The sequence below is a fragment of the Epinephelus fuscoguttatus genome, linkage group LG8, assembly GCF_011397635.1.
Source record: "Epinephelus fuscoguttatus linkage group LG8, E.fuscoguttatus.final_Chr_v1".
In the NCBI taxonomy this organism is placed as follows: domain Eukaryota; kingdom Metazoa; phylum Chordata; class Actinopteri; order Perciformes; family Serranidae; genus Epinephelus; species Epinephelus fuscoguttatus.
The window spans coordinates 1,251,648-1,265,937 of NC_064759.1; the positions used below are offsets into that span (position 1 = coordinate 1,251,648).

Below are 14,290 nucleotides of genomic sequence, written 5' to 3' on the forward strand. Positions count from 1 at the left end.
ATTTAAGCTTAAATCATTAAAAAAATACTGTTGGATCTGCTTATAGATAATGCCTTCAAAAAGTTTGCCTATAACAGGTAATAGTAATGTCTCAGTGAAAAACAAAAAAACAACAGGTTGCTGAAAACACCCACATTTGGTGGCTAAAGTTGTGGGAAACAGCAATGACTCACTGAAAAAATTAAAAAAACATTGTCATATAGTACGTCAGTTTAGAACAGTGCCAGCCTGTGGCATCGGCAGCATAGACGAATGCTAAGGGCGGCGTCATCCACAGGGGGCGACACATGTGCTCCTTACACTTTACCTGCTTTCTGGGGGAGATGGGCGGAGTTATCTGACATCACATTAACCCCGAAACTTGCTGTATTGTTATGTCAAATGACAAAAGCTCTCTAGTGCCCACTAAGCCACCACTACACCACTGAGAAGAGTGGATGTGGAGAGAAAGAACATGAACTCAGCAGAAGGAGAGCTTGTTAAGGTAGCGGTTAGCATTTAGCTGTTAGCTGTTAGCAGCTAGTTCTCATTTCCTCTAAGCGACTGATGGACACAATAAACAGCTCAAAATTTACATTGTGAGGCGTTCACCCTCTATTCAGTGAAAATGAGTACTGGGTGAAGGTAAATTATGTTCTCATGGTGTGTTCACTGTAATCTTGTAAAATTAGCTTTTGGTGAAAACTTTGAATAAATCAGCTGTTTGAAGGAGAAATATGTCGATGTTTTCACAGCACTATAAAATAGATATCAGAGAGGAAACTATGATGGATCATATGTAGTAGAAAGGCTCTTTGTTTATTTTATAAAGATGTTTTTCATGTGAAAGAAGGATATGTTAAAGGTTGTTTCATAAATCAATCAAAGGTGTCAAGTGTAATGAAGCACCAGTTTTTTACAGTGTAGATTTCTGTGTTTCCCTGGAAGCAAAAGAATAAATAACGACATACAAAAAGAAACACCAGTATAAAAACATTGAGATCGGATTTTGGCCAAATTTTTATTTAAACACTGATATCAGTATTGGCCCAGAATTTCAGAATCGGTGCAACACTAGTTTAATTAGAGAGTACATTTTATTATTATCTTACAATGTCATATATTATTTTCATTTATTCTTCTGAACAAGTTCTGAAGTTGTTCATTTTATCATAGCGCACATACAGCATGTTACTGAGAGCAAATTAGCACATATTTTTTATCTTATTTTTATTGTTAGCTCAGTTGTGTTTATTTGTATTTTGGTAATAAACGAGCAGGACTTTGTTGAGCTTGCTGGGGGAGAGGGAGCTCGCCCAGGCCACCAAATGTGCCAGGACCACCACTGCTTGAGAAACTCTGATATGAATGTAAATGTAGCTGTGATTTGCAGAAACGTTCAGTGCCAGCAGTTTCTTCTGCAGCTGAGCTGAATCAAACTGGATGTTTTGTAAATGCAGCTCAGTCGGACTGAATGAAAGACAATTGTTCGGGTGTAATTCATCAGTTTCACAAGGTCACATGAGGACTTGAGTTCCTCGCACCTCTCCACAGGGACTGCAACTCCTAATTGTGCGATATCGAGCAGCTCAGGGTCGCATTAACTCAACAGAGATGTTTCAAATGAAAACGACCTTCCTGCAGATGATGAGGGACGGACAGATTGTCTGTTTGTTAACCCGTCTTAATGCAGATGGATTGTTTGCAGAGACACTCAGAAATTAGTGAGAGGTTAGTTTGCGCTGCAGGACGCTCTCTCTCAGATGGAGATCGATTGTTGGAGCAACGAGCCGACCCTTTGCTGGAGTTGAGCGGCATTCTAATAACCATCAGTCCAAATTAAGATGTTACTGCCACCATTTCAGATGCTTCCTCTCCGTATCGCTATGGAGACGGAGCTCTAAGTGGGGTTATAAGGATATCGTGATTGGTGGCTGCTCATCAGTGCAGTCAGCTATTCTGCCTTGATGTCTTCTTTGCTCTTGTGCTCCCTTTCCTCCTCTCCTCCCTTGATTTTTAATTCTGTCTTTGGCCTCCTGGGCCCCTTTTTTCTGTCTTCACTCTGCCTGTCTGTGTTTAATGTTCTCCCTCTGTATCTTCCTCTCCTCCAGCTTCACACAATCCCCTTCTGTGTCACTCCGATCTCTCTTCCGCTCCCTCTGAACCTTGTACCTTTTTCTTTTTTTACCCACCGTTCACCCTCTCTTCTCTCTGTCTCTTTTTCTCGCTGTCTCAGATGGGAGTCTGTATTCTGCAATGTCGTCGGTGGCGGGTCACGCCGGCTCCATCCGCCGTACGTTTGGCTCCCAGAAACTCCTGAAGACGGAGAACATTTGGCTGCTGAGTGAGTAGGAGGAGGGGAGTCAGGTTTAGACTAATGAATATGGAGATGGTGGGTGGTACTCTCTGTAAATCACCCACGATCATTCCCATGGTAAAAACAACACGTAGGCGTATTCACTGTCACTGTGTGTATGCTTTGGGTCATGTTATTTACAGCAGTGAAACACATATCCACTGAGAGCACTCTCTCCTGCTGAACGACACTTTAATATTAGCATAAAGAGGTGATGTAATCATGAAATAAGACACTAGGTGATAATATTGTTTGACCCTCGAGGTATCTTGAAGGTAAATTGGAAATAAAGTGACGATATCTCAGTGGACACATTTAAATCTCTTCATCAGATCCACAGTTTGCCGGCGCAGCCATAATCCCATCCTCCATGAAGTACAAAGAGGAGATCTACTTCTTCTTCAGTGAGATCAACAAGACAGCCAGAGTGGACGAGGAGCCTTACAGGGCTCGCATCGGCCGAATCTGCACGGTAAAAATCCCACTTTTATGCCTGTGTTTGGGGAGATGTAAACAAAGCCAGCTCTTGGTTCCTTTCAGCTTCTCATCATGTTGCTTAAAGCTCATGAGCTGTGAGCAGACAGTCAAAGAACGCTTTGCTCCTCTCAGACTGAATAATCTGGAGATTTTGTGTGAATGCTGAGAGGAAACTGTTGATTTTGAGGATTGAACACTTCAAAGTTTGAACAAATCCAAAATGTGCTTAAGTGCAGTGTAGTAAAAGGTGACGCAGTGCTGCTGTCTCAGACTTCATTTTCTTCCGTCTACATTTTCCAAACTTGTTCCTGTAAACTGACACAGAATATTAAACCGTAGGCTTCAGAACTGTTCTGTATGATGTGGAGGTGCTGCAGCATGGCTGTGGGTACAAATCTGACAGCATGCTGCCTCTCTTAACACTTTCCAATCAGCGATGTCGGAGCAGGTGTTTCCCAATCAGAATCAAATGTGGAACACCTGCTGCCCCGTGTGAGTCAGGACTTCCACTCTGAATTCATCCTGAAAATGAATCCAAGATTGAGACACACAAAACAAAATGATTTTAAATCATACAAGCAAAAAAATAGTTGTGTGATGATTATTATCTCTCAGGTATTTGTCGAGTTTCTTCTTTTGCTAATTAAAGGAATATTCCAACATTTTATTTTACATTTTTTAACTTCTCTGCATCAGAACTATCTTTTTATCTCAGTGCATCAACATGTTCATTTAGCTTTACGTAGGTGGCTTTTATTAAACTTGGCCACACATATCTTGGACCGGTCTGTGTACCAAGTCCTCAGAGATTAAACAAGCAACATGTTAGTTTCCCAAAATGTCAGAGTATTTGTACGAGGGAGGGAAGGGGACCCGCGGTGTCCCAGGCGAGGGGTCAGTGTCACATCCTGGCAGGCGACACAAAGTGAAATAGTGAATCAATCTGGCACCCCGGCTGCCCTCTTATGACTTTGTTGTCACAGTCCTTTAATGTTGTTTCCAGGTGGATGAAGGGGGCATCAAAGCCCTGCTGGCAGACTCGTGGACCACCTTCATGAAGGCGCGGGTGATGTGTGGTGCAGGAAACACTCAGCAGCAGTACAACAACATGAAGCAGGCGGTGGTGCTGACAGCGCAGGACATGAGAGACGGAGTCCTGTATGGCCTGTTCTCCAACGCATGGTGAGCTGGATCATATAACACGTCACGGTCAGGGAGAATTACACTGTGAATATTTAATGTTTATGCTATTTCAGGAGTGTGAGGATATGAAACAAAGACAGCGCCAAAAAGCTTTGTTGTGTTTTATGAAGTCTGACTCACTGGATGTAGACTGTGGCATTCTGTCCACTATCTGTGTGTTCCCGTTTTCAAAACCCCCCTCACTATGGGAAACAACAACAAACTCCAAGCGACAACCTACACACTGCAGATTTGGATCGTGCAACACGTCATGCCGGCTTTGTTCTTTCAGTAAGTTGTAGAACTTTACAACAACTTGTGAACGCACCTCACAGGACTCTCATGGCCAGTGTGGATCTGTTTTCTGACTTGGCCAGTCGGAGCAGATGTGTAACATCTTGGCAGTGGTATGCGCCAGTAACTTGAATGTACCAATCCGTTTCACTTCACATGAGCTTCCGTGATATCATCATGAGAAAGTTCTGCTGGAGCACCAAACAGCCAGCAAACAATCTGTGGTTGTAACGGGTCCATTGAGCTCCTCCAGAGCTGAAGTATAGTCAGGATTCACCTCTAGGACGCAGATTATTAAAGGATGTTTGTCTTATTTTATCAGTTGAAAAGTTGAATCACAGTGACACTGTAACAGGTTACTAGAATTTTCTTTTGTGGAGAATTATGATAAACTTTATTTATAGAACTTTTAACAAGGTTACAAAGTGTTTTTCAGAAAAACGGCAGATAAAAACAAAAACAGCAATAAAGCAACAATAAAATAAAAAGCAAACAACACAGTGATCATAAAATACATGAACACTGGGGAATAAAGTTAAGTTTAAAAAGTTGAATAAAATGGCCGTGGAGGAGCGATATAAACCTGACAACACATTAAATGTTTTCCTGTAAAAGAAAGTGATTTAAAAGATGCAGAGTGTCCCACAGTTTGGAGGCTCTGACAGCAAAGGCCCGCCCATGTTTGGTCATGAGCTGAGATCGGGGAACAACCAGCAGAGTCACATCCACCGATTGAAGGGAACACCCAGGCATGCAGGGGGTTAATAAATCCTTGAGGCAATTTGGAGAAAGGCCATTTAATACTTTAAAACTGATCATTAAAATTTTTAAATTAGTGCAGCCAGTGTAAATTGACTAGCACAGGGGAAATATGTTCAAATTTCATAGTGCCAGTTAAAACACAGGCAGCAGCACTATGTACCATTCGCAGTCAGTGAAGGGAGCTGTGGCTGATACCAGCGTGCGTTCCAGTAATCCAGGTGAGAAAACATAAAAGCATGTATGACCGTATGAAAACAAAAAAAAAGATCTAATTGTAGAGATCTTTTTGAGTTGAAAGAAGCATGACTGAATGTTTTTATTTGAGCATTGGGAACAAAGAGATATATGAAATATGAAGCCAAGATTTTTAGCAGTCTGCTTCATGTATTCAGTGACGAAACTGAGTTCGCTGTGAAGCAGGCTGGTGGAGTTTGTTGGACCTATGGCCACAATCTCTGTTTTCTTACTGTTAAATTAAGAAAACAAGTGACATCCAGTATCAGATTTCACAGACAAAGAGGTTATCTAATGAGTTACTTGACTGAAGGGGGACGTACAGCGGTATGTCATCTGCATAACAATGGTGGGAGACACCATGATTCTGAATAATCTGGCTGACAGGGAGCATATAAATGGAAACGAACAGTGGGCCAAGAATGGACCCTGGAGGAACCTCGTAATTAAAATGAGCCACAGAGGAGCTGGTGTTTCCTATGACAGTGCAGAAGGTTCTATTTGAGAGGTAGAAACGTAGCAGCTGTAGCTGTTCCCTTTAAACCAACCCAGGTTTTCAGACGGTCCAGGAGAACAGGAAAGCGATTAATTGTATCAAATGCAGCACTTAAATCTAAAAGCACCAGGATGAAGCAGTCGCCCTCTCAGCAGTTAAAAATAAGTTGTTGCAAACCATGACAGGGGCTGTCTCTAAGTAATGGTGGCCTCTAAGAACCTGACCGAAAACTGCTAACATGTTATTGCTATTCATAAGAGAGATGAACTGGGTTGAAATGAGTCATTTTAATAACAGGGCTCACCTCTCCACATGCAAATGTTTAAACAGAGCAAGTTCCCCTCAGCACGATTTTGCAAGAGCATCACTGCAGCATCCTGAGCTTAGCGCCGCACAAGACAACTGTGAGTGGTTTCAAGAAGTACGACAACCCAGAGCGTTTTTTCTCCTACAGCAGGAAGAGTCTGCTTCCAGACCTTTCTCTGGCACTGACACAGCTCTGTGGAGGGAGGTCAGGCTACATGAGACTATGGTAATGAAGCTGGAATTATGTTTCTCAAAAGATATAATCATATACGTCTCTGTGAAACAACACAGAGAAGGGTGTTATGGGTAACAGACTGCAGAGGAGTCACTGTACTGATTACTTGCTTTAACTCCTGAACTGAAGATGAAAAAGATAAACGTGCTACGTACAGATATAAAAAGTATAAAAGCCAAGCCAGCGACCTCTGTGCCCCTTCACTCAGATGCAGCACAGAGAAACGTAATTAGTTCCATGTTCCTGTTTGATGCTGAGGCAACTTACTAACGAGCTTTATAATTTCTGAGTAATAAAATCCTCCTTGTCACATTTAGTTTTTTTTTTTTTTTTTTTTTGAATTATCGTTGTTCAAAACACGCCAGCGATGGGTCAGCGTTACACAGAGAACATGGAGGTGTGCAGCTGGTGGACCTGAGCACAGGCAGCAGAAACTCAATGAGATCACACTAAGCTGAAGCAGGCAAACAGCAAACTAAAAATCACACAACCAAATCAAGGATCCAACAAAGCCTGAACTGAAAACCAGGACTTCAATACACACTAGTGTGACGAGGGGACGAGGTGCAGGTGGAGAAACAGGCGGAGAAGCTCAGGTGAAAGGAATCAGGTGATTAGACAGAAGAGCAGGCAGAGAGCTGACTGATTAAACTCTGGAGCAGGGAGGGACTGACGAGGCTGATGAAGAGCAGCTGTGTAGACGGGCAAACGAGGGAGCACAGGAGGAGACAAACACAGGATACAAAAACCAAGAAAACAAAATCAAACACCCTCAAAAGTGTGAAGGCACCAGGACACATCGGACTGTAACATTAAGGGCCCAAAGTAATTCAGTAGCTACCAGGCTAATTTGAATATTTTAATGTGTGTCTGCAGGTGAAATTTGATTTGATGTCATCTGGCATCACATGTCAGCACATCACTCACACAACACACTGACTGCCTGTGGACATTATGGAAGTGAAACTGTTCTTCATTTATCTTTTACATAAAAGACTTCTGGACATTTAAAGTCAGGCAGAAAAACACTTCAGTCCTGTGGTGATTCTGATTTTGTTATTTTAGATTTTAGATTTAGTCTAGTTTAAGTCACATTTTAGTCATCTTTAGTCTTCATAGTTTTAGTCAACAAAAATTCAGAACATTTCAGTCATTATGCTATCTATGATTTTTCTCTTTAAACTTAATCCACTGAGGCTGATTCATGGATCATAAATCAGACTCAAGGCGACAGGTTGTATAAAATAATGTGTGTGTCATGTCTCCAGCAGTGTGTGACAGGTTTAAGGGCTGATTTACGAGCACACACTTACTGATAATCATCTGAAAAGCTCAACATCTCTCTATTTATGCTCTCAACAAATAACTAATGTGAGCCAACTAGGATTTGTCCCCAGGTTCATTGTAAACTCTGACTTATCCATGTGACTGTTAAGAAGCAGAAACATAACTTGTTTCTTCATGTGCAACATGTTAGTCTGGAGGTTTAAACTGGTGTCCTCTCACAGAGTTGGTGATTCAAACTAAACTTTGATCTCTGTCAGAGAAAACTGATCTGAGTTCAGACTGTTTACTTACAGCACAGCTACACTCACAGATAACTGAGCCTCCTACCTGCCTGTCAAACACCATCAACCCACAAACCTTCTCCAGTCCGGACTGAGTGGAGTCCTGCGGGGTGAAGCTGTGAAGGCTGCGAGCGGAGCTAGCTGCTAACAGCCACCGCTGCAACTAACAAACTCCATGAATCCATTCAGCAGCTCCACCATCCACAGTCAGACACACACGGCTGATTATTTACTGCTGAGTTACAGCTCACAACTCACACCAACCCAAACATCCTGGTGCAGACTATTTACTGGAGTTTATCTGAAGATAATTACAGGCACGGCCGTTCTCGGCTTTCAGTGTCCAACAGTCCACCATCAACATTTTGTGTCATCATTGAAAATGAAAAATAGGTTTCATCTCACTTGTTTATTTTCATGATCTACCTCAGCTTGTCATTGTGGAAAAAAGCTATATAATAGCTTTTTTCCACAATGACAAGCTAATAGTTTTTGTTAGTTAAACTGAAACTGTTTCAATCGTCATTCTTGAATAAGAAAAACTGTAGTTGTCTCACTCTGACTTGGTTTTGACGTTGTAGTGCAGCTCAAGGATGGCAGAGCATAATGTGAATATAATAAACTAACATGACAAAAGCTGAGGATGTCTAATTGTTGTATTAGTAGCTAAATTCAAATGAGAAAGGAGGAGAGCAAACACAATCCAGGGTTCAGTGTGAACTTGACAGGCAGACTTTATATTGACTTAGTGTATATTCAGAGAATCTGTTTGATCTGACAGAACATGAAAATCATACAATGAAACAATAAAGAAAAACAAAGCTAAAGAATAACAGTAACTGACACTCATCCACCCACACACACAGCACCCACAGACACACACACACACACACACACACACACACACAGGAGTACACAGACACATACACAGTAGTACACATCAACACACAGCAGCAGCACCCACAGACATGCTACAGTACACATCACACAGCATTACACACACACACACACACACACACACACACACACACACACAGCAGCAGCACCCACTCACACACAAGTTTCACATGATTTAGAAAAAAGTGTCTGTGTTAGTTTCCGTAAACAGTTTTTTTTTCTGTGGGAATAAAAATCTGCCAAATAATTCTTTAGAGTTTGAGAGTGGTCGTTCATCTGATGAAACAAGAACAGAACACAGTGTGGTGTCACTCTCTGCAGCATGGCGCTAAAAAACAAATTAAAATTGTTCACAAATGTCCTGATCACAGTCTCCGTCCTGTTCCATGTATTATTTGCTCATTTTTAATTTGTCATTACAAAATACAAGGCAACACTGCAGCTACAGAATCATATTTTGGCAAATTCATATTTCTGTATTCTTCTTCAGCAGTTGTTTGGCTCTGTTCACTGCAATAGAAAAAAAACATGGAAATGCAGGATGGAATAAAATAAAATTAATCTGCACCATTTTAATTTGTCTTGATGATAATTTACAGTCTGAACATAAATATAATAAGTTGATATACTGAAATAGAGAAAGCTTAAAGCTCATTTTATTCACAGTTTCAGTTCTGGACTCAATTCAAACCAACAAACAATATTTTGGTCACGTCTGTCTGTGCATGAAACGTCGGCTTGTTTCTGACACCTCACAGAGGAGATAACGTCGCACACTCTGACGTCACAGGCCGAAAACTGTTTACATCAACACTAAAACAATGTTTGTGAACATTTCCAGCCTGGATGGATTTAGGTCCATTTTCAGTGACGTTAACTCAGTTTCAGGACAAAAAGCACACAGACAAAGTTCCATCTCATATGTAGACTCGGCCTGATGGGACCAGTGCACCACAACAAGTTAGTGATGATAGATATTTACTGTTCTGGGTACGGCTGTGAGTTTCTGCAGCTGCATGTCCCTCATAAGCGCACACTCGCTTTATTGTAGATGTAATTACTCTTGTCTCTGCCTTTGTCCAGGGGCAGAACAGTGATCTGTGCCTACTCCATCAAAGATATTGACCAGGCTTTCTCCACATCCAAACTGAAGGGCTACAGCAGTCCATTCATCGGCAGTCGCCCCGGGATGGTGAGATTTCTCTCCCTTTTCCTTTTTGTCTCTCTAATCTGAGAAAAACAGCATCGAGATAAAAATGTGCAATTGCATGAGTCAGCCTTTATTTCAGAGGTGAAAAGATTGAAGTGCTATTTTTGAAAGGCACAAGTTAATAAAAGAGAAGCAATTTCAAACTCTTTGTCCAAGGGCATTTTGTTTATTCAAGAACCCGGCCTGCTCTCAGTCGATTACATCACTTCTCCTCTCAGTGTGTCCGCAAAAACTCGACAGCAGGAGGTCACAACGACATCAAAAACCTCGGGGTGATCAGATACCACCCAGAAATCGAGGACGTGATCCGGCCCGTCGGTGTGGCGCCGCTCGACCTGCCCACAGATGACCAGATCACACACACTGTGGCCGACATCGTCCTGGCCGTCAACGATGAGCACTACAGCGTCCTGTACCTCGGAACAGGTGTGTGCGTGTGTGTGCATGTGTGTGTGTTGAAGCTTCAGCTTACGGAGCAACAGCGCCCTCTTTCTGCTTTGTGCTTGAATGCTTTTGGACAGATTCCATGTTCTTACTGAGAAATTCTTTGCTGTGACCTTGAGTTTTTTTTTTCAACTTGCTTCACGTTGTCTTCACTCCAGACCGCCTCTGCTGGCATCACAAACTGGCCAGAATAAAAACACAGGCAGCTGAAGCTGACCAATCACAGTTGAGGCGTCTCTGTAGCTGCTGCTATGTAGTTACGTTTCTGACGAATCTTTCTCCGAGGTATCAGAACGCTGCGAAAGGTTTCTTTAAGCTGCACCTTGTAAACTCAATAATCTAAACTGCAGTGGTGCGGGGGTTGGTTAAGATAGTTGGAAAGTTTCTATTTTTTCAGATTATCTTTTGTTAAAATACAAACATGCATCCGTCATTATGTTCTTGTTCTTTCATTACAGCACGACGTGGGCAGATTTTAAAAATCATATTTTAAAAAAATCAAAATTGTTTTCAGTAAACTTCACAGTATTCTTTACAGCAGCTCCCCAGGTGTGATCATTTTCATGTTGTTCTACTGCAGCATTTTTTAAAGCAGCTGTGCGGAACTTTACATTTACGTTGATTATAGTGCCCCCCTTTGGTCGAAGCGGTATGACACCCACAGCCTGGTGGTGTAAAATCTCGACTGCAACCAGCAATTACCGCATGCATTTGTTTTGGAGAGCGAGAGGAAAATCATAAATGTTCTGGTGTCACTCTGAATTTCTTATAAACTGAGGACACCTGCCTGCTGTATATTTGTGTTCATGGTCACAGTCACAGATAATTTTGTGGCGTTTGTTGTACTAGACCAAAGCGGTTCACATCAGCTACATTTAGCTTGCTTATAACTTCCATGTCGTCATATATTGAAGTGAAACAACGTCTAACAAGTTGCGGTATATTCTCTAATAAAAACAAAAATGACATACCTGTGGATTAGGAAAAGGGCCAACTCGGGATCAGTTTTAAAACCTTTCAAATCTCTCAGCTCTCTCCGCTTGGTGAATGCCCAACCGAGGTTTACACGCGTTTGGGCTCGAGCCCTATCACTGTCCCGTTTAGCCCTCTTCTGTTCTTCTGTTCTTTTAGATGGTGCTCCTTCTTTATCCTCTTTGGCCAACCCAAGAAATGCAAAATCCTGAATGGCCGGTGTTTGGTTTGTCCGTTCTGGGCTACTGTAGAAACATGACAGTGCAACATGCCGATCTTTATCGATGATGACCTGCTCCCTATGTAGATATAAACAGCTCATTCTGAGGTAACAAAAACACAATGATCCTTATTTACACCTATTAGGTTATATTCCATTGCTACCAGTATATCCTCCTGAATCCTCCACACTGGAGCTTTGAAGCAGAAACACAGGAACTGTACAACTGTGATGGATGCTTCAATATTTGTTTATTTGTCACAATATTGACCAATGGTGTCACACATAGCAGATTTTCTTTATATCCCACAGGCCTAGTGCCCAGGAACGTCCCAAACACAGCACAATAACAAGACGATCCAGGCAGAGTCTCTGCAGATAAACTGGACACACAGAGTGGGTCAGAAGTGATGACTGGGAGGGATTACTGCTGCACGAGTCTTTTTGTTTCTGCAGAGTAAACCTGTGCTCTGTGTTAAGGTCAGGTGTCTGATAGGTTTATGTTAAAGCTGCATTATGCAGCTAGTGGGCAAAGGGACTCCAAAACAAGCAGACAGACATATTTCTGCCTTAAAAAGTTTCTCTAATTTGAACAGGCAGCAGCCCATTAACATGTCTGAGAGGCACAGAGCAACATTAGCATCCTGCTGGAGTTCAGCTTGTTCTTTTAGCTCTGATTTGGTCTCCATCACATGACAGTACTAGAACAATAGTCCCTTAGGTCTGAGTCAAAAAGGAAAAAGCTGTCTCTGCAGCTCACAGATGTTTAATTTTTACCTTCAGTTATTCGTTATCTTTGTCTGCTGTTTGTTACTGGGCAACCAGCGCACAGTTGGTTTATCAGAGCTTGTTTCAGCTGCCTGCTGCTCCTGGAAAAGAGATTAGGTTGGGTTGAGGTGGTTGAAGGTCCAGTGTGCAAGATTTAGGGGGATTTAGTGGCATCTAGCTGTGAGAGTGGCTGATTGCAACCAGCTGAAACTTCTCCTGGTTAGAATTCCTTCAGTGTTCATTGTTCAGGAGCTTAATTATCCTCAGAGGTCTCTTCCTCTCAGAAACAAACAGACCAGCTGATTAACACCAGGAAACACTCTGAATCAAACAGTTTCATGTTAAAAAAAAATCACAGAAAATTAATTTATTGTGTCAGTCTTTTAAAATCCCTGTAAACATGTCAGTGTGAGTGAAATGTTCCTGCAGTGAATGTGTCACAGTGGGACTAACACACCCAGATCATGTGACTCCTGCATGTATACAGTCAATCAGACCCAAACTGGCCGAGGCGCTCTGAGCATGCTCCACAGTTTCCGCCCCGGGCTTTGACCCGGAAGTCCAATAGCATTAAATGTGTAAGAGAAGAAGAAGCCGGTAACAACATGGAGAAATCTACATCCAGAGCCGTGACTTTTTGGACGCACCAAATGTACAGAGCTGTAAAGTTGTCCACCATGGTAGCAGTTAGCTGCTAGCTAACCGTAGCTAACTTGTTTGTCCATTGTTTGGTCTGTGACGTAATAGGTCAACAGGAAAAAGGTCCAATACTAACAAGCTGAAAGGGGGCATATCTCCACCTATCGTAGAGGAGTCGCACATACTTGGCTCAATAAATGGATTCCCCTCCCGTGCTTGTATACTGGGACAAGGACAGTAGGCCAGTTAGATGGCGTAGTTGAGCTATGTGTTTGGTTTGTCCATTCTGGGCTACAGTAGAAACGTGGTAATGCAACATGGTGATTCTGTAGACGAGGACCCGCTCCCTGTGTAGATATAAACAGCTCATTCTAAGGGAACAGAAAACACAACATATTTTCCTCTGATTTAACACTAAAGAAAACAGACTTATATTTAGTTTCTGACAGCATATCCCCCTGTATGTTACACACTGGACCTTTAAAGCAGCACTTGTTCTTATGAATATTTGTGGCTCATGTGCCTGCAGCTTTGTGCCTCTGTTGGTTGGTTATTGTAGGAATAATAGTGACTAGAGACTTGGGAAATCATGTTCTCTGCAACTGATTAAAATGCACAACGGCATTTGTTCTTATATATCAGGACCAGTGAGTCATACAACCCAAGGTTCTACCAGTTCAGCAGCACACCACTGTGAGCAAGCAGGATCAAAAAAACATCACAGACATTTAATTAGTGCTTGTGTCAATGCAAAACATATATATATATATATATATATATATATATATATATATATATATATATATAATGCACAGCTAAAGATGTGTTTAAATTCTCAATTTGAGCAGTGCGTAGTGAGAGTGTGAAAAATTGACACACAGTCATAAACTGTTGTGTTGAAATCGTATTCAGACAGTTCCTGGCTTTCACACAACTGTTTCTGTTTGATCAAAGCAGCAATGCTGAGGCGCTGCTGTTGCCCATAGCAGTTATACTCCAAAAATTGCCTTGTGCTTGAGGGAGATTACTATGGCAACCATCACAAGTCATATGCTCATGTGTGCATGAATGTCTCACCATGCTGAAGTTCACCAAAAGATGAGCTAGTGTCGTCTTTGTGAGCAGAGTCCCTGGCTCCTGCAGTGGCCATGTGCCTGTCATGTGCTCATCAGGCACTTCTGGGTTGCTTCTAATAATAGCACATAAAAAACAACGTAGTGTTAAAGCCGACAGGATGGCCTCTCGCTGTGG

The 14,290-nt window shown here is 42.0% G+C and overlaps 2 protein-coding genes across 2 annotated transcripts in view; one reads left to right on the forward strand and one right to left on the reverse strand.

Moving 5' to 3' along the window:
- Nucleotides 1-14,290, reverse strand: part of LOC125892608 (cathepsin S-like) — an 853,108-nt gene that overhangs the window by 147,976 nt on the left and 690,842 nt on the right. The window lies entirely within an intron of this gene.
- The window catches only part of si:ch211-113g11.6 (uncharacterized protein LOC559008 homolog), a 73,388-nt gene that overhangs the window by 36,141 nt on the left and 22,957 nt on the right, over nucleotides 1-14,290 (forward strand). Inside the window, exons 6-10 of the mRNA XM_049582628.1 lie at nucleotides 2,216-2,323; nucleotides 2,668-2,807; nucleotides 3,816-3,994; nucleotides 9,870-9,978; nucleotides 10,215-10,422. Coding sequence (XP_049438585.1) covers nucleotides 2,216-2,323; nucleotides 2,668-2,807; nucleotides 3,816-3,994; nucleotides 9,870-9,978; nucleotides 10,215-10,422 — 744 coding nt within the window. The remainder of the gene's footprint in view (nucleotides 1-2,215; nucleotides 2,324-2,667; nucleotides 2,808-3,815; nucleotides 3,995-9,869; nucleotides 9,979-10,214; nucleotides 10,423-14,290) is intronic.